This window comes from Myotis daubentonii, chromosome 1 (assembly GCF_963259705.1).
Source record: "Myotis daubentonii chromosome 1, mMyoDau2.1, whole genome shotgun sequence".
NCBI lineage: Eukaryota > Metazoa > Chordata > Mammalia > Chiroptera > Vespertilionidae > Myotis > Myotis daubentonii.
In genome coordinates, this window is record NC_081840.1 from 209647088 (window position 1) to 209667519 (window position 20432).

A 20432-nucleotide genomic window follows, 5' to 3' on the forward strand; every position below is an offset into this window, starting at 1 on the left:
TATGTTCTAAATCCAAGAAACTGCATTCATGAGGAACATATGTTGGTTCTAGATTTTAAATAGCTTTTTAGTTTTATGGCTATCTTGTAAAGGCTACAAGTAGTTTATTGAAATTAAGCTCATTGGGGGTAGCAGTAGTTAAAGATACATACATATTTACAACCTTTCTTCTTTACTAATTAAGTTGCAGGTAAAGATTTTTATAGAGATGAACTTCATTTCCTCATAACACAGTTATTAACTATTTTCTGCATCTTTCCCTCCCAACAGAAAAAGACAAAATCTTCAAAGCCTTCAAAATCAGAAAAAGATAAGGAGTCCAGAAAAGGAAAAGGAAAAGGTTCAAAGAAATGAAACTGTTTTTTACTACTGACAGTCACTTTTTACTCACCCTGTTGACCAGTCTAGCTGGTCTAGAGGATGCCTTATTTTTTCCAAAGGAACCATAATAGGGCGACTGAGTGGTCCCATTATCAGTAAATGGTGGTACAGCTAGCAGGATGCAACCGGCAGGCTGATGTACACCTCTTATAGAGGGTGATAGGACCGTGTGGGTCCTCCACTGTCCCCTGTCCATCTAATTCGGTTGTGCTTCAAAATGACTGAGTATAATCAGAATTAGAAACTACATGTGGGCTTTGGAATGAGATTGTATTTAACAATAATGTGCCTGAGAACAGTGGTACTAAGGCAGCTTTTGTAAGCTTAACAATTTATTCTAATGTCCTGAACTTTTTTTAAAGATAGTTACTATTATGTGGTGAAATTTTGTAAATAAATCATAATACAAAATAGTCACCACCTAGAACTGGGTATTCTTTTTGTACATTGTCAAGTATCTTGCAGAATGTAAATTAGGAATAAAAATGTCCCATATGGTACATGTATAAATTCTTAAGTCTGTCATCTTGTATAGTAAAATACTATGTTGGTATATGACTTTCCTTACTAATTTGCAAATGATTGGATAAAAGAAGTTAATTTTACTACTAACCCGTTATGTGAATCATAACTTAGGCAATTGAGGAGTTAGCACTCTGATTTCCAACTTCATTACGGCTGTGAATGCTGTGACTAGAATTTCATGGCGAGGCCTTTTAGTAATATACTAGAGGGTGTGGCTGCAAAATGATGGCTGGTCATTCCTATCCTTCCTGAGTCTCAACCCATCAGTAAGCCTCAGGCTTACTCTGGCGTGGGACAAAGTGAACACTGGCTTTGGTTTACTTTGTCCCTGGGAGATGGTTCTGTTCAGTGATGGAGCCCACAAACCCTACTGGAACTTTGGGTTGTCACTGCCCTTGCTGAGTGGCCCCGAGGCTGTGGAACTGGCCTGGAGTTTAGGTGTCCAGTTGCTTTTAATCTTGTCAGTAAATGCTAAGAGGTATGTGAGGAAAGGAATGTAAAATCAGGATCAGGAGACTGATTCCTGTTTCTAAGGAATGGAGAGACTTGTTTGGACGGTTAGACATACATTGAAAGTGTATTTACCATGTGAAAAATGTCTTCCGTGGAGATTAAGTTCATTATGGGAACAAAACATTGCCTATTGAACCGCGCCCCTCTCTGTTCAAGCCTGGCTTGAAACTTCTGCTTCAGTGAAAATTCCCTTGATTGATGACTGCCTCCCCTAACCAGGTGGCTGAGCTTGAGTTTCTTACGCATGCTCTTCTATTTCTGCTGCTTTTGGATATGCAGGTCATATCTGCCTAAGTGCTCTATGCTCCCCAGCAAAGGACTAATATCCTTGCAGTCAGAACAACGAACAGTGTCCTTTACTTGCTCATGACTTTAATTATAAATGCTCTACCCATGATTGGCATAATTTTTGTAGTAAGATGAATAATTTTGCTTTTAGAATTAGAGATTATAAATGTGCTTTTCAAAATAGGAGAATGACAAGATGTTAGACTCCTGGCAGAAGCCCTCATGACTCTGAGGTGTGTGGCTGAGGTAAATGCAAGGTAGGAGCTGGGTTCCACAGCAGTATGAATGTGAATCTCAGGGGTCTGTATCCTTATTGGAGCCAGTAGAGGCCACACTTTATCTTTGCAGCATAAAACTGCGTACTTGCTTTTTTTGGAGATGCATTGGATGGATGTTGGCCATTTTGTTATCTATAACAAACTACTATATCCTCCATCTTTTAAAATCTGGCAGTTTATGAATAAGGAGTGTCTTCCTAAGTGAGAAGGACAATTATGCACGTGAATGAGTGTCTAAGGCCTGAAACTCCCAGAATATAATGTACTTCACCTCACAGATCCCAAGTTCCAGCGGCTCTTATTCCGATACTCTTATACTACCCCCATAGTGGGTGGGTTTATTGGTAATGACTTGTGTTGTAGCACTTAGGGGGGGAAGAAGAGGTCATAGAGCTGGAGACATCATGCATGTGGATACTTGGCTTGTCCCCTAGGCTTGCAGGCACCTCTAGTGCTCAGAATGCTGGTAGCCATACTGCAAAGACATCATCTGACACATTCAAAGTTAGGCTACACTATTCATTTCTGTTAGCTGCTTAGCCTGTGGTTACATTGGCTTTGGAGGGCAAGGAAGCTTGTAGGAAGAGTGTGGTATGTGATATGGGGAAGGAATGCTCTAAGCACCTTGGGGAAGATGCTGAATAATTTTGTCTTCAGGGGAAATCAAATGATTTAATTTTTGTGACAAGAATTCCATAGTACACAGTGTAACAACTCAGGACTATATATATAATGACTATAAGCTTCTAGTTTCATTCTCTCAAATATTTGATTTTAGTGGTTTTGGGTGTTTTTATTTCAGGGCTAAATAGTCTTGATTTGTGTAAACTTCTTATTTCAAACTTTTAACAGTGTTAATATCTGAGCTGCACAATGTACTTCAAGCTGCCTTCTTTTGTCTCCAAATCCAGAGAAACATTACAAATATCTAGTTAGCAATTTTATTTTAAAGGACATACTTCAAAAAAGCTGAATATTTACAATTATGTCATAGGTGACTATTAACAATGCAGAACATATAATCTGTAAGACTTTGAAGAGGAAATATACGAAGTGTAATAAACAGCAGTGTTATATGTTACTGTTTTGTCACTCTGTAGAAGTTGAAAGGGGCAACCTGGAAAGGTCACCTTGGTTTTTGTCTTCTGTGCCCGGGAAGGTCCATCGAGGGCATAAACACAGCCTCCTAGGAAAATGCTGTCTTCCCAGCCACGTGCCTTTAGCAGGGTTTCAGGAAACTGGCATTTAGTGATAAAGCCATGCACACTGAAGTTTTCTTGCTTGTTTATGGAACGTGGAGCAGGATCTCTACATTCCCACGTTAGAAATCTTCAGTCTGTCATCAGCAGTGTGTTTCAGTTGTGGCCTTGCAACTGACTAAAAAGGTGTGAGGAACCCTCGTGCACTGCTGGTGGGAATGCAGTCTGGTGCAGCCACTGTGGAGAACAGTATGGAGTTTCCTCAAAAAACTAAAAATGGAACTCCCATTTGACCCAGTAATCCCACTTCTAGGAATATATCCCAAGAAAGCAGAAACACCAATCAGAAAGGATATATGCACCCCTATGTTCATAGCAGCACAATTTATTATAGCTAAGATTTGGAAACAGCCTAAGTACCCATCAGCAGATGAGCGGATTAAAAAATTGTGGCACATCTACACAATGGAATACTATGCTGCTGTAAAAACAAGAACACTATCATTTGCAACAGCATGGATGGACCTGGAGAGCATCATGTTAAGTGAAATAAGCCAGTTTGAGAAAGATAAATATCACATGATCTCATTTGTGGAATATAATGGACAACTTAAAATGATTAAAATAGATCCACAAGCATGGAACAACTGTTGAGCTTGGGGGGGGGGGGGGTAAGAGATCAACCAAAGGACTTGTATGCATGCATATAAGCATAACCGAAGGACACAGTAGGGAGGCGGCTGGGGAGAGGTCAGTGGCGAAAAAAAGGAGACATATGTAATACTTTCAACAATAAAGAATTTAAATTAAAAAATAAAAGATTAAAATATAGGAAGATCCCCCCACCCTCCCCCCAAAGAAAAATAAACCCCCAAAACTCCAAACCCCAAAACAAAACAAAACGGTGTGGACAAGCTGTTGAACCTCTGTTATAAAGTGAGGATGATAATGGACCATCTTACTGGGAAGAATGAGAAAAAACTTCTGAAATGAAATGGTTGTTAAGAATTCCTTGTCTAAAAGGAGTCAGTGAACAATAGCTTCAACCAGTACTCATCCTATACAATAAAAGCCTAATATGCTAAGTCTCTGACGATTCGCTTCTGAGGCACACTGACCACCAGGGGGCAGATGCTCTGACCTGTAGATTAGCTTGCTGCTGGGGTCCGGCCAATTGGGACTGGGCGAGATGGGCCGGACATGCCCTCCCGTGGTCCCTCCCCCGCCCCGATGTGCACTGGTGGAATCCCTTGGCCTGGCCTACGTCCTCTTGCAATCTGGGACCCCTCAGGGTATGTTGGAGAGCCGGTTTTGACCCGATCCCTGCAGGCCAGGCCAAGGGGCCCCACCAGTGCACAAATCTGTGCACTGGGCCCTCTAGTTGTATAATAAAATATTTATAGTGACTTTTGCAAAAGGTCATGCATAATCATGCACTGAGCATATCTGTGAGTAGCAGTGATACCACAGTCTAAGACTCTACAGAGGATGATTAAAAACAGTGTTCTACTTTGGGAAGTGGCAGAGTTGCAAATGAATCCTTCCACAGGTAACACTATATTTTATCTTCAGTTTATAACTAACTAGAGCAACCACTGTTCGATTCCTGATCAGGGCACATGCCCCAACTTGATTCTCGGTGGGGAGCTTGCAGAAGGCAGCCGATCAATAATTCTCTCTCATCATTGATGTTTCTATCTCCCTCTCCCTCTTTGAAATAAATTTGAAAAAAAAAAAAAAATTCTGCCAACAAACAGGTTGGATGAAGACTGAACCTCAGGTGAGATTACAGCTCTAACCAACAGTAGCCTTGTGAGGCCTTGAACAGAAGACCAGCTAAACCATGCTTCCACTCCTGACCCACAGATGGCAACACAGGGGGCTTCTGAACTACTTTCTCCTACGGCAAATCTACAGTGACATACTGAATAGTTCCCTCTGAGTGAAATCCAGGATCTAGCCAAGTGACACTTACACAGCAAGTGAATGAGAAAACCCACATTGAAATGAGAGACAGACAGAATCTTGCTATAAACCACACAACTTCCAGCTTCTTCCTGAGGAAGGAACGGTTTGGACTCCGCAGCTGGCACCCTGCATTTTAAGACTCCCACCTAAGAGACCCCCAAAACATCTAGCTTTGAAAGCCAATGGGCCCTGAATCCATAAGACCTACAACTAAGGAATAGTTCCAAATGGGATTGCATGAACTCATGTGGCCAGCACAGGCAGCAGACTGAAATGCATCCAGTCTTTCTGTGAAAGAGGTCTATTTGCTTATCTTGAGAGCTACAGCCCAAGAGCAGGCTTGGAGTGTAACATATATCTGGGGCAAGTACAGTACTCCCCAGAGACTTGTAGGCGTCATCTTCGTACTCTCCCTCTGCCCTGACTACCGTCTCTGGTGTCTCCCAGAAAGGACCTTGGGTACAAATTTAGTGCTCTGGTGTTCGCTGCTGCTTTCCAAGGGACACCCTTTAATTGTAGAGCTTACTTTCATGGGTCCCCAGGACTGTCCCAGGGAGTGTTTTTAACCTGCCACCGAGGCTCAACACAGGCAGCTGATAGAAATGCTTAACCTTTCCAGAAGGAGGCCCATTTGCTTAATAGCTGTGGGCTTTCACTCAGCCTGAATCGAGGTGCTGACTGAGATCCTCCCATTTGGAACACAGATCTTGGCATTCCCTCAACCACTGGGGCCACAAGAACTAAGAAGGCTACTTGGACAATCACAAAGGTTTGAGAGATAACCAAGGGTTAGGGCAGGTTGAATAAGGTTCATTCCCCACACAAAAGCACTCCATGACTGGGAGAGGTGGCTTTTTTTATCTAAAACAGACACCAACAAGGAATATGTTAAATGAAAGAACAAGATAAAACCTCAGAAAAGTAGCTTAACAAAATGGAGATAAGTAATTTACCTGGTAAAAACTCCAAATTAATGGCCATAAAGATGCTCATCAAAGTCAGGAGAACAATGCATGAACCAAGAGAATTTCAACAAGGAGACAGAAAATATAAGAAAGTACCACACAAATCAGAGCTAAAGATATAATAACTGACCTGAAAAATACAATAGACAGGCTCCGTAGCAGACTAGATGCAGAAGAAAGGACCAGCAAACTAAGGGCAGCAGAACGCATCCAATCAAAGCAACAACAGAAAAAAGGTAACACTAAGCAGACCAACATGTGCATTACAGGAGGACCCAGAGGAGATGGGAGAGAGAAAGGGGCATAGAACTTCTCTGAAGAAATAATGGCTAAAAGCTTCCCTAACCTGGAGAAGGGAACAGAGACATCCAGATCCGGGAAGAGTTCCAATAAGAGGAACTGAAAGAGGCCCACACCAAGACATGTTACAATTAAACTGCCAAAAGTTATAGAAAAGGAGAGGATCTTAAAAGCAAAAGGAAAGCAACTTGTTAAATAAAAGGAATTCCACATAAGACTTTGCAGATATTTCAGCAGAAACTTTGCAGGCTGGAAAGTGACATGATATATTTAAAGTGCTGAAAGGGGAAAAAACTGCCAACAAAGAATTACCTACCTGGAAATGCTGCCCTTCAGAATCGAAGAGGAAAAGAGTTTTCCAGACAAGGAAAAGCTAAAGAAAGAAGTTCACCACCATTAGACCAACCTTACAAGAAATGTTAGGATTTCTTTAAGTAGAAACGACAGGGAGCTAATTAATAAAGGAAACTATGAGAGTAAATTTCATTGGTAAAGGTAAATACATAAATTCAGAATAACCTAATGTAATGATGGTGGGTTAATCACATAAATCTATGAAGGTTAAAAGATAAAAGTAGTAAAAATACTTTACAATGATGTCTTAAAAGATACACCACAAGATGAAAAGATGCAAATTATAAAAGAGAACTCATGGACAACAGTGTGGGGATTGCAGGGGTGTAGGGAATGGGTAGAGATGGAAGAGGGTATAGGAGGGATAAATGGTGATGGGAAATACAGTAAACCGATGACTTAACGGACAAAATTTCTGGTCTGTATGTCATATGTGAAAATTAACACCCTGTTAATTTTGAAATGCTTTGAACTAAGAGTTGCTTATAATTAAATTAACAGGTATTTTTTTTCTTTTTGTTATTCGCTGTTATTTTTAACAAATTTTAGTGAATAGGCCATATGTTGGAAAAAGCACTAGTAATTTTGCCTACATAAATAAATACTACATATCTGCTACTACAGTCTACATTTAAATCCAAGAGTCACTGCTCGCAAATGATGTTCAGCGAATGATTAGCGCATGATCACACCGCATTGTGCGCAGTAATCGGTTCTGTTGTCCCATTGTGACTTTCTGCAGCACTTTTAATGTGAGCCAGCTGATGTTCAACATGCGCTATTGTGTTCACACTGAGAAAAAAACCGTGTGCATTTATTTATACACAGTGACTGGTGTAGGCACACATTTATTAGACCTATTTAGTATAAATTTAAAGTTGTAGTAATACATGTAGGAAACTTTTTTGTGAAATTAAACTTTTCATACATTCTTAATTTTTATTACACAAATGTGTCCACACAAGTGAAAATAGGTGAAGTAACTAATTTGCCAATTTTTAACACATTCGGAAAACTTTATTATACAACAGACTTTCGGCTCTAATGGACACCCCCTTGCCCAAATTAGTCCTCATTATATCGAGGTTTTACTGTAAAGAAAAAAAAAATAGAATGTGTGTGGGTGGATGGAGAGAGTAAAAATGTAGAGCTTTAGAATGCATTTGAACTTAAGTTCTCATTAACTTTAAATAGACTTATATGATGTTTCATGTAAACCTCATGGTATCCACAAAGCAAAATCGTATAGTAGAAAACACGAAAGATAAAGAATTCTAAGGCTGCCACTACAAAAAATCAGATTACAGAGGGAGAGTGCAAAAGAAGAAAGGCGCAAAGCATTGACAAAACAGCCAGAAAACAATTAGGAAAATAGCAGTAAGTCCATACCTAATGATTACTTTAAATGGACTAAATTCTCTGATCAAAAGACAGAGTGGCTGGATGTACAATTGGAAAATTCACAAATATGACTCAACAGCATGCCACTGAACAAACTGGGTCAAAAGTAGAAAAAAAGCCAAACGATAAATAAGAATATACCTTGAGATAAATGAAAAAGGAACTACAACATATCAGAACTTACGATATATAGAAAAAGCAGTTCTAAAGGGAAGATCTGTGCTAAATGCTTACAGTTAGAAACAAAATCTCAAACGACCCAACTTCACAGCTCCAGGAACTAGAGAAAGAAGAAAAAGCTATGCTGAAAGGCAGTGGAAGGAAATAATGGTCAGAGCAGAAATAATGAGACTAAAAAAGATCAATGAAATCAAGAGCTGCTTTTTTCAAGACAAAATACCTTTAGCTAGACTCACCAAGAAAAAGATCACTCAATCAGAAGTGAGAGACTACAACTGATACCACAGAAATGCAAAAAAAAGATCGTAAGAGACTACTATGAACAATTACATACCAACAAATTAGAATTAGAAGAAATTAATTCTAGAAACAACCTACTGAGACCGAAGCATGAAAAAGTAGAAAATCTGACTAGACCAATTACTACTAAAGAGAGTGAATCGGTAATTGAAAACCTCCTGGCAAACACTTAGTGATACCTTATGGCCCAGTTGGAATTCATGAGGCGGCTTGCCCCAACAATCTTTGTTATTGTAGAGACTACAGCCTGCATGTTAGCATTAAGAAAACGAATCAGAGGTTTTGTTGTTGTGCTCAAATCTGACAAACGACATGAGTCACGAAAAGGAGCCAATGGTAATACAAACTACAGCTGTGGATGCTTCCCAGGAAGGGGAGGTGCCTGGCACTGACCTGCACATGCCACTCACGGCTCCACCTCTGTCTGCAGGTACTGGGTGCAGTCCGAGAGCTTCTCCAGTTGAGCAAAGTTCAATCTTTCTGAACACATGGGACATGTGCTTTCCGTGTTCAGTATGCTGTGTGGAGATGAAAGGCAGAATAGATTAAATATATTTCTTTTCCTTTGGGTTATTCTGTGAAAAAACGATTATTCCTATCCACATCTCTTAGTATATGTTCATTATGCAATTTAAGAATTAGAGAAATTATATATTTACGAGAGGCCCAGTGCACGAATTCTTGCATGGGTGAGGTCTGGCCAGCTCACCCTGATTGGGGCCGATTGGGCCAGGCTGGCCGGGGGAGGGGCTGTGGGCAGTTGGCCAGCCAGCCCTGCCCCCTGGTCAAACTCCTGGCCAAACTCCCGGTCAAGGGGACAATTTGCACATTAGGCTTTTATTATATAGGATATGCACAGCCCATAGATACAAGCAACAGGGCAGTGAAGTCCCGGGGGGGGGGGGGGTAGGGGCTGGGAGGAAGGGGAAAGGGGGAGGGAATGGGAGATATCTGTAATACTATCAACAATAAAAATATATTTTTAAAAAAAGAATATTCAGTGTCATGCAAGATCCCCTTTAAGGATAATGTTTTCAAAGGTCACAGTAGTTCTTTTAAGAAGACAATTTGAATCTTTAGAGATCTTTAGGAAAATGAACAAATAAGGAGGTTTCAGATCAAGAGTGGCCGAATGACAGGCCTATTTCTGGACAAACCCGAGAGCTAGTGAAACGATGCACACTTACATCTTAAATTCTGAGTACAGAGCAGGGAAGTCGCAATGTGGACACACTGTCCAATCATCCCTCAGCATATGTCGACCCTAAAACAGTGCATTTAAGAGTAAAATTCATCTTCAGTTTTAAAGCTCCACCATTATTCAATTATAATAATTGGATTGCAGTTAAAGCTAGCACTCTAAGTTAGGAAATTACTGATAATTCACACAGGTGGAAACTGACTAGAAAGAGATGGCATCAAAAGGACTAAGTTGCAAGGTAAGCCAAACTGCAGGTTACAGAGCCGAGAAGTGGCGGAAAAAGGATGTAAGCGCAGGCCCATCTGATCCCTCGTGTGTGCTGCACTGCCCCCCAGTGCCTTCTAGATATTCACTTAAACAATTATATGCTTTGTGGTTGTTTTTTAAAATTACTATATCCTTTGAATATAACTTCCAGCTTTGTTGACCATAAAATTATATGCTAAAAATTGCAGGAAATTTGAGGGACTGCAATTTCAGAAGTGAAAAATCTGTTGATACATCACATATTCAAATGGGTTATAAATAGATATGCAAAGAAAGGGAAATTATTATAAAGAAGCTTACTGTTGCAATGCAATATGGGATGTTGTTTTTACAACCAGGACAGAGGAGTTCACATTCTGGGAGAAGAAATTTACAAAACGGACACGGGGTAGTGACCTCTTCTGTCTCGGAGGTATCTGGTCTCCTGTGAGGAAGAATCACGTGTCATTTAAAAACACTTCATTTTCCATGTGATATGGACGGCAGAGAAAAGGCGTATTTGGAAAACGAGGAACGTGACACATACCTATTTCCTCCCAGACTCTGAGGCGCAGGGAGGAGGAGGAGGGTTGGGAGTGGTCAGGTTGTAGCATTACGTGGGCCATTCTGGGAGTGGAGTTGAGGGCACGTTAAATGGCAGAGAACATGGGTGGGTTTGCTGTCCTCTTCCTTTGTCACTGGCGTGGTGAGCTTACTACCCCTTCTGTCCAGCAAAACTGACAGTGGCAATGTCTCCTGTGCTGTCTGTCCCACACGAGCGCCGAGCTCTTGGAATGTGGGTAGTGTGGCGAACTAAGTTCTAAGTTTAGTTTAAATTTAGTGACCTGTGGCTGCCAGGAACCGCACTGGACCACACAGCCACAGAGCACCCTTGCATGGGGGAATAGCCTCTGTTCGAAGGAGCGCCTAGGACAGCAAGGTGCTGGGCTGCGGGGATAAGCGTGCGCTAGCATGGCCTCCTCCTCGCTCCGTGCTGGCAGGCAGGCTGGGGTGGTCTGATCGGTGTGAAGCTGCCGAGGGCTTATCACCTTTTAAAGAGGGCGTGTTCATGTGGCCCTAGGCTTAGCGTTCTCTGCCAGCTAACAAAGGGGAACGTTCCAGCTGCCATTCGTTGCAGTGCAGCTGGGGTGGTCAACGTTCAGGTACACTGGGTGCTGGTCATAATGGACCTAACGGATACCCCAATGCCATCTCTACTTTGAACAAGCGTAGCGTGGAATCGCTGTGTGGTTGGAACGACTCTTTCCTTCTGTAAACACTAGTGCTTTTTCCTCTGGGGAACCAGGCCGCTGCAGCTCTGTGAAGCTGTGCTTAGGTGCCTGGGGGCCTCCAAGGGTGTGGAGGTGCACTCTTCTGGCAATAGGGTGTGTAATTACCAAGTCTCTTACACTGGGAAGTGTTTACTCTTTGCCCCTCTGGGAGACACTGAGGCCTCCAGATAGCCCCCTCCTCGCCAGCCCACGTGGCCTTTCCTCAGCAGGACGCTTTGCAGCGAGAGGTAGGGTACTGGCCAGCGAGATGTCAATGGATTCCTGGGGGTGGGTCCTTTCTAAAAGGCAAAGACCTCGCCACCTTTTAATTTCCCTCTGCTTCCTGCCTTGAATGGGGCTGTGATGTTGAGTGGCGGCAGACAGCCACGTCCGGACAGCAAAGCTGGACGACAGAGGGACCGGAACCCAGCGGCACCAGCCCTGGGCTCCAACGCCTCGTCCGTGAGTCAAATCCCGACCTGTTCAGCCACGTGGGGTTTCTGCTGCTGGTGGCTGAGTGCGGTCCTCACTGCCCCCCACCCCACCCCCTCATGCAGTTCCTGCTGCCACCAGCGGCTGCATCCTGAAAGAGGCGCCGGTGAAGCATGACAGACGGTGGGCACCGCCGCCGCGTACCTGACCATGGCCTCAATCTTCTTCTTGTACTTGGCATCGATTTTGTTGCGGTGCTCGGGTCTCATCAGCATGGCGGCGAATCGGAACGCCGAGTGCCTCAGGCCGGCTCGGTGACACTCGATGACGGTGGACGTCAGGATCGGCACCACGTCTGCAATAGGAACAGAACGGGGAGAAAGCAGTGTCCCTGTGGCTGGAGGAAGGCGGGGCCACACCTCTGAACCTGCCTTTCCTGGCAGAGAACGGAGACGTTTAACGAGGGGCAGTCAGGCTAACTGCTCATCGACTCTCCCCGGATGGTGCCGCTCTGCCTTGTCACCCAGGGCCTGCACTCCCTGGGGTCACGTGTGTCCTTACACACCGCGGACACGCTCGCGTTTGACAGGACTGCTGCTGAACGTAGGAGAGATCAGTCCTTTCATGCACTAATCTCTGCATGCACCTTTTCTTCAGGACAGATACCCAGACGTCGGATTACTGGCTCAAAGAACATGACCTTTTAAAAAATGCTGTTGGCACAAACTGCTTTCCAGAAAGGCCATGCCAGTATCCACCCAGCAGCAGTTACAAGTGCCTCAATTACGGCGGCCTTTGCCAACTTGGTATATAATTTTTCATGTAACAAAAAAGAACATTTAGAGAATAGGTGTTGGTGAATTACGGCCTGTGAGCTAAGAATGGCTTTTACATTTTTAAGTGGTTGGAAAAAAAATCAAAAGAATATTTTGTGAAATTTAAAATGTTTTGTGAAAAATATGAGATTCAAATTTCAGCGTCCAAATAAAAGTAAAGCTCTGTTGGAACACAGCCATGCTCATTTGTTCATGTATGTTTCAAGCGGAATAGCAGCTGGGTATTGTGACACCACGTGGCCCCAAGGCCCCAAACATTTGACACCTGACCCTGTACGGAAAAAGCTTGTTGACGCCATCACAAGAGGTGACAATCTCTTCCCTGAAGAGCGTGCCGACATGTCCTTTAGAAAGGGCCTTTCTCAGAGGCAAGGGCCAACGGGCTTGTTGACTGACAGTGACCTTGGGCAAGTGTTAGTTCACTTTTGCCCCCGTTTGCTTATCTATAAAACAGGGATGATAGTACCCACGTGTGCAGTCTTGAGACTGTTGTCATTTGAAAGACCTGCGTGAAAGGCTGGGCCCTGGCTGGCATCTGGGAACTGGGGTTTTGGAGGAGTTCCTGCTGTTTCCAGAACTGATCGAGTGGCTCCCTGCGCCTGAACTCTTCATACAAGCAGTGGTTTATGCTGAGGACGGTGTCTGGGAGTCTGGAAATTTGGTACGTGCTAAGCAGGGGGTACCTGGGCATCAGGTGTCACACAGCTCACTCCAGCAGGAGCTAAGCGTGGCCCTGGAGGGGCTCCTGGAGGCTGGCCCCTGTTCCCCAGACGCAGCCAAGCGCCTTTTCCCTTCGTATCTTCTTGCTGTGATAAACCCTAGGCCAGGGGTGGGCAAACTTTTTGACTCGAGGGCCACAATGGGTTCTTAAACTGGACCGGAGGGCCGGAACAAAAGCATGGATGGAGTGTGTGTGTGAACTAATATACATTCAAAGTAAACATCATTACATAAAAGGGTACGGTCTTTTTTTTTTTTTTTTTTTAGTTTTATTCATTTCAAACGGGCCGGATCCGGCCCACGGGCCGTAGTTTGCCCACGGCTGCCCTAGGCTGTAGCACCCCTCTATGTTGAATTACCAACTTGTCATAGGGCCTTACGGGGTTGTGAGGACTAGTGGGTTAACATGCAGAGACCAGTGGCTGGCAGCATCAGAGAGTGGAGGTCTTACAGTGCCACAGGAATGCAGACATGTGGCTCACACAGGCTCTTCTCAGTACTTACGTGACGGAAATTTGCTAATGTTCTTGGCCACTCGAATAAGCAAACGTGCCCCTTTCATATGATCTCCTTTTTTAACATGAATCTGAAATAAATGACATATTGAACTCCTTTTAGAGACTTTGATTAGCCCTAATTCATGCTGTTCCTCCAAATACACAATCCTTGATGGTGACCCTGAACAGAGCCAGGAGATCCTTGCAGACGTATCTGGCGAATGCCACTGGGACTCCCGCTCCTCCAGCAGCGGCTGCCGGCCCCGCGGCCTCCCCAGCTCACCCCTCCTCTACACTGTGTCCTCTAGACCACCTGACGTGAGTTCGAAGCCCGGATCCAGCTCGTACTGGCCGGTATTCAGGGACTAATAATGCCAACGTTACCAGGCTGTTGAGACCTGGAGGCTGTGTAGGTGATGCAGGAAGAGGCGCTGAGTTGTTAAAGGGGGGCCCTGGCTGTCCTAAGGCAACGATGGCCGGAGGGGCCGAGATCAGGCCAGTACCCGTGGGGTCTGCGATGCCGGGAGGGTGCACTGAGGGTGATGAGCTGGAGAACTGACAGGCCCCCGGCGTCACTGCTGTCGTTGGGTGAGAGGTTACCCACAAAGGTGGGCAGTGGGGGTGGAGGCAGTGGACAGACGGAGTCAGAACTGATGATGTCTGGTCAGAATGTGAAGGGTGAGCATAGTGCGACTCAGGCATCGGGTCTGAGCGAACGGTGTATAATTTACTGAGCGCTGCAATGTCATCACACACACGCACGCCCTGCAGCAGGGACGGGGAGCCCTGGCCGCTGGTCCTCCCTGACCCCTGCTCACTCTGTGGGCCTCACTGCCCAGCTCAGCCGCCCACATCCAGAAGTCCAGGCTGTCCTTCAGCCAAACCCCGGCCCCAGCTCTGGGGAGGAAGCGTCTGCCAGAGCTGAGGCCCCATTTCCCCTGAAATGTGGACGACTCCTCAGTCCTTTGGGTCAAAGATGCCTGTGACATTTTCACATCAATTTGTTCTTACTTAATAGGTCTGTTCGTTTCCTTTTTAATAGCACAAGCAGTTAAAAGTCCTAGCAAACCGTGAAAGTGTTCGGGGCTTGCATAAGCGACCAGAGCAGAGGGTGCTCTTCTGTGGGAGGGCAGGAGGGGACAGGCCAGCTCTTGGGGCCAGAGGGAAAGTAAAAGGTTTGAGCACCATCTTGATGGCTGTGATGGTGAAGCACTGGTCCTATAGGGTTTCTTACAGGAATCCCTAGTTTTTGTGTGTGTGTGTGTGGTGGTGGTGATGGTGGGTGGTGGTGGTGGTGGTGGTTGTTGGTGGGTGGTGGTAGGTGGTGGTGGGTGGTGGTGGTGGTGGTGGTGGGTGGTGGTGGGTGGTGGTTGTGGTTGGTGTTGGTGGTGGTTGTTGGTGGTGGTTGGTGGTGGTGGTGGGTGGTGGTGGGTTGGTGGGTGGTGGTGGGTGGTGGGTGGTGGTGGTGGTGGGTGGTGGGTGGTGGTGGTGGTGGGTGGTGGTGGTGGTTGGTGTTGGTGGTGGTGGGTGGTGGTTGGTGGTGGTGGTGGGTGGTGGTGGTGGTTGTGGTTGGTGGTGGTGGTGGGTGGTGGTGGGTGGTGGTGGTGGTGGTGGTGGGTGGTGGTGGTGGTGGGTGGTGGTGGTGGTGGGTGGTGGTTGTGGTTGGTGGTGGTGGTGGGTGGTGGTGGGTTGGTGGGTGGTGGTGGGTGGTGGGTGGTGGTGGTGGTGGGTGGTGGGTGGTGGTGGTGGTGGGTGGTGGTGGTGGTTGGTGTTGGTGGTGGTGGGTGGTGGTTGGTGGTGGTGGTGGGTGGTGGTGGTGGTTGTGGTTGGTGGTGGTGGTGGGTGGTGGTGGGTGGTGGTGGTGGTGGTGGTGGGTGGTGGTGGTGGTGGGTGGTGGTGGTGGTGGGTGGTGGTTGTGGTTGGTGGTGGTGGTGGTGGTGGGGGGTGGTGGTTGTTGGTGGTTGTGGTTGGTGGTGGTGGTTGTGGTTGGTGGTGGTGGTGGGTGGTGGGTGGTGGTGGTGGTGGGTGGTGGTGGTGGTGGTTGGTGGTGGTGGTGGGTGGTGGGTGGTGGTGGTGGTGGGTGGTGGTGGTGGTGGGTGGTGGTTGTGGTTGTTGGTGGTGGTGGTGGTGGGGGGTGGTGGTTGTTGGTGGTTGTGGTTGGTGGTGGTGGTTGTGGTTGGTGGTGGTGGTGGGTGGTGGGTGGTGGTGGTTGTGGTTGGTGGTGGTGGTGGGTGGTGGGTGGTGGTGGTGGTGGGTGGTGGTGGTGGTGGTGGTGGGAGGGTGGTGGTGGTGGTGGGTGGTGGTTGGTGGTAGTGGTGGTGGTTGTTGTTGGTGGGTGGTGGCTGGTGGTGATGGGTGGTGGTTGGTGGTGGTGGTGGGAGGGTGGTGGTGGTAGGAATCCCTGTTTTTGCTTCTATCTTCCACCGACTTGTTTCTATCCTCCCCCCTTGACCTCTAAAGTCTCCCATTTTGCTGGACCGTGTGCTCCTAGGACCCTGGCGGCACCGCTCCTGTCTGAAGCTGAGAACGATCTCCCTCCCCTTTCTGCTCCTTTCTGTGTGAGAGACGGGTCCTCCTGTTGCTCTGAAGGGAAATGCACTCCTGGGGTGGCCAGTGAGAGTTCAGAATGTTCCCTTAAGATTGGTGGTATGGATCTGTGAGGTCTGATATGGAAGCCACTCGCCACATGTGGCTATTTAAGATTAAAAATTAAAATTACTTAAAATTAAAAAATGGTGTTTATCAGGTGCACTCGCTGTAGCCCGTGCTCTGCAGCCAGGCCAGGGGCCGCCACGCAGGCAGATGGAGCATCGCCCTCCAGCACAGCGGGACGTCCTGCGGGACAGGGCCCCGGAGAGGACACCTACAGCCCAAGTCACTCGTTAAATGGCTGCTCCGTGCTGGGTGCCTCCACGTCAAACAAACGTCAAACAAGCTCTTGTGCCCTGGCCTGACAGCCTCGGTAGCATTAGAGGGGGAAGGTGTACTTTGACGTGAGTGAACATTTGGAAAAGTCGGTAAGTTGGAGCCTGTATAGTATGGGGACCAAATGGTACTGTGAGCATACTCGAAAGTTGCCAAGAAAGTAAATCCTGAAAGTTAACTTTGGTGACGGATGGAACTGGACTTCAGTGGTGGTCATCTCACAATGTGTACCAATATTGAATCATTACGGCATATACCTAAAATCAATACAATGCTGTATGTCAATTATACCTCAAACCATTTTTATTTATTATTTTTTTACAAATAAACTAGTGGAATTGTAGAAAATCCACTATCTTATAATTAATAAACTGGCAAGCTCTGAAAACTAACAACCATTTTTAAAACAAATCTTCTTTTTGGTTCAGGTAACACATTTATATGCTTCAAAGTCAAAACAATATAAAAAGACACAGAAACCTGCTGTCCCTCAGACCCCTCCACCTGGTGGCCTTGGTGCCCCACCTCCTCTGCTCCTCGCCTTGTTTCCTTTAGGAAACCACTTCTGCTAGTTTTAAAAAATATATATTTCTAATTTTATTTGAAATATATATTCATTCCTATTTTTTGCATTTTTGTACACAAAAGGCGGATCTTGTATAATTACGCCGCATCTTGCTTTTTTCACTCAACAATATGGAGAATGAGGGGGTCGCTGAAATCCAGTGGAGAGGCGCCCAGCGCAAAGCCCCGCAGTGCCCAGCGCCCAGCGCCCGGCAGGTTCTGCCCCACGCGCCCGAAGGCCTCACCTTGACTAGGATGTAGCTGTGCAGGATCATGAGGTTGGTGGCCATCTCCGAGGGAATCTTGATCTTCTGGGATTTCAGTTCTGCATACATACTGAAGAGAAGGTCGTGTGCATTCCGATAGTTGCCTGGGAAACAGGGTGGTGAAATGACGTTACTGCAAAGGATGAATTCTGAGGACTTCCTAGGGGCCCTCATTTTACAAATGACTTAATCATGTTAGTAGTAATATCCTAATAATTTCTTACGTAAAGTAACTCAGTAGTTTTTCCCACTGGAATTACGGTCCTAACGTCCAGCCAGCCCCTCAGGAAGAGAACGGTGGTGACATCCTAGACGTCTCCCTTCCCCCGGCTCCCACCGGCCCCGAAGCTCAATGGGTCATCAAGTTCCGAGTCTCCCGATTCAGCCTCTTCCTGGCCTCTGCCAGCGCTTCTTGTCATCTCTCAGCATCCTCTGCCTCCGTTCTGAGGTCAGTGTTCTCGGAAAAGCCTCAAGTCTCACTCCACATCCCCAAACCTCAGGTCACACCCCTACAAAAATCCTCCCCCGGGCCTCAGGGACCAAGTGCACTTCCTCAAAGACTTCGGCCCTTCGGCCCTCCAGGATCTGCCTCCGCCAGCCTTTCCTGCCTCCTCTTTGCCCTCCCCGCCCGCTCAGTCATGGCCAGGGCCGCAGTGTCCCTCACTCCTTCGAGCACGTGTGTTCTCATGTGCTCAGGCCCCAAAGGAGTAGAGGAAACAGCATGTGACCAGAGCAGGCTTTAGTGGAGATATTCAATAGCCCCCTGTGGTGATGAGGTCCGTCACTTCTCTGGAAACTTAAAAATGGTGTTTCCCCCCAGTCTTCTTGGTTCAAAGCAATCCTCGATTAGAATCGGGCTCCTCGTCCCTGGTGGAGGAGGGTCTGGGGAGAGGGACCTACCTGCAGACTGCTCTTCCCTGGCGATGATAATGGCAGTCCGGGCGGCTTCCCGGTACTGCTTCAGGGCCATGTACAAGCGGAACAGGTACTTGGCGTCCTGACATAGAAACCATGAGAGAAACATCACTTTCTTCAGTAGCTAAGGGGAGAAACACCTAAAATTTCGCATTTCAGTTAGAATCACATTCGCTTTCCAGTAACTGAGGGTTGACACTGTTTTAAAAAACCGAATAAATAATTAGCATATCAAATATTTATCTAGAGTTTAATATGTGCCAGGTAATCGTCTAAGTACTTGAGAAATACTAGCTCGTTTGAATCTTCATGCCCTGCCTGGGAGGGAGGCACAGTTACAGAACTCACTGATCCTCCACGGGGACCTGGCTTCACTCTGTTCCTCACCCGCTCCACCAAGTTCCCTCTCACACGCCGAAAACAAAATGTGTTCTTATACAATGTACCAACTTGGCAAAATTTCAAAGAATTTTAAAGAAACTATATACGTTTCTCAGGCCGATAGACTTTTGTTTGGCCTTTGAGCAGTTTCCATTCCTAGTCTCAACCCTGGACAATTTCACGTACTTGGTGCTGGCTCCCGATGACTATAAGTGGGTGGAAGGAGAGGTGGTTTACAACAGTTTAAGGGCCTGTGCCCTTTTGGCAGGTTAACTTGGCCTCCCTGAACCTCAAGGTTTTTATCTGTAAGGAACAGATCGTGGGTTTGGAGGTCAGGACTGTTACAATCCTCTCCAGGGGCGACATTCTAGTGCCTTCTCTCCAAACCCGTGACCCGAGTTCCTTCACAAGCAGATCCCCTTGGGCCCAAAGCAAAAGGGGAGGGAGGATTGGGGGATTCTCTCAGGATGAGTCTGTCCTCACTGGGACTGAGAGAAGACCAGTTTCTGTGCAAACTCCAAGAGAGTTACACACTTTAAAAATAGCTTCTTAATGATTTATTTCTATTTTATATTTCTTGTGAGTTACTTTTATGCTAAATATGATTTTTATTAATTCCCAATATTTTTGAAGTACAAATAAAGTACACTAATTTTCAGGAGTGAGTGCTAACTCAGTTCTAATAATCATTTTTCATCGTTCTAGAATAACTAAAGCTCTATAACATTTGAGAAAAATTGTGGGTGGTGAGGATTGCTATTAGAGCGCTGTGGCCGTTTCATAGGCGGCGATGCTTATTTCAAAGAGAGAATGTACACAGTGTCCTCTAAGGAGCAGGGTCTGTCGAGATGGCCCGAGGCTACATGCAGAGAGAGAATTTTACGTCTGTGGTGCAAAAGCCACAATATGTAAAAACAGGACAGAGGGAGGAAAGTCTAACTGAGACGCTTAGGGATTGAGTGAAGAAAGCATTCCAGGACCTTCGGCATGCCATCGCTCTCCCCCATCAGGTGGTCGATCAGTTGACTGGTCAGCAGTTCATCTTTGGCCTGACCAACCTGTTTCGGAAGACAGAGAACCTGTAAATTCAAATCTTAAAACTAAAAAGAGGTGGGGAGAAAACAGATAATCTGCTAAGAAAATGGGATTTAAAAACATGTAAAAATTCCTATTGTCAAGTGCCTGAAACAGAAGCGCAGGTCTTTTCTTCTTTCATTCGTAGAATTGCCATTAATAAAAACCTACCTTAGAAACTGTAGCCCTGGCCGGTTTGGCTCAGTGGATAGAGCGTCGGCCTGCGGACTCAAGGGTCCCAGGTTTGATTCTGGTCAAGGGCATGTGCCTTGGTTGCGGGCACATCCCCAGTAGGGGGTGTGCAGGAGGCAGCTGATCGATGTTTCTCTCTCATTGATGTTTCTAACTCTCTAACCCTCTACCTTCCTCTCTGTAAAAAATCAATAACGCCGAAACTGGTTTGGCTCCGTGGATAGAGCGTCGGCCTGCGGACTGAAGGGTCCCAGGTTCGA

General features: G+C 46.0%; 2 protein-coding genes across 9 annotated transcripts in view; one reads left to right on the forward strand and one right to left on the reverse strand.

The window, feature by feature from the left end:
* The window catches only part of RFC1 (replication factor C subunit 1), an 82575-nt gene extending 81669 nt beyond the window's left edge, over positions 1-906 (forward strand). For all 5 annotated transcript variants that reach the window (XM_059673222.1, XM_059673233.1, XM_059673260.1 and 2 more), the window contains one exon: positions 271-906. In XM_059673222.1, the coding sequence (XP_059529205.1) occupies positions 271-354 (84 nt within the window). In that variant the 3' untranslated portion in view covers positions 355-906. The remainder of the gene's footprint in view (positions 1-270) is intronic.
* The window catches only part of WDR19 (WD repeat domain 19), a 78653-nt gene that overhangs the window by 753 nt on the left and 57468 nt on the right, over positions 1-20432 (reverse strand). The window contains exons 29-37 of one of the 4 annotated variants that reach the window (XM_059673185.1): positions 19887-19964; positions 18511-18607; positions 17590-17714; positions 13863-13944; positions 12007-12157; positions 10421-10544; positions 9840-9916; positions 9046-9170; positions 2913-3202 (exon numbers count right to left, since the gene is read on the reverse strand). In XM_059673185.1, the coding sequence (XP_059529168.1) occupies positions 9059-9170; positions 9840-9916; positions 10421-10544; positions 12007-12157; positions 13863-13944; positions 17590-17714; positions 18511-18607; positions 19887-19964 (846 nt within the window). In that variant the 3' untranslated portion in view covers positions 2913-3202; positions 9046-9058. Of the gene's footprint in view, positions 1-2912; positions 3203-3299; positions 3422-9025; positions 9171-9839; positions 9917-10420; positions 10545-12006; positions 12158-13862; positions 13945-17589; positions 17715-18510; positions 18608-19886; positions 19965-20432 lie in introns of those variants that run through there. The other 3 variants (XM_059673195.1, XM_059673209.1, XM_059673203.1) reach the window with 3 other exon arrangements.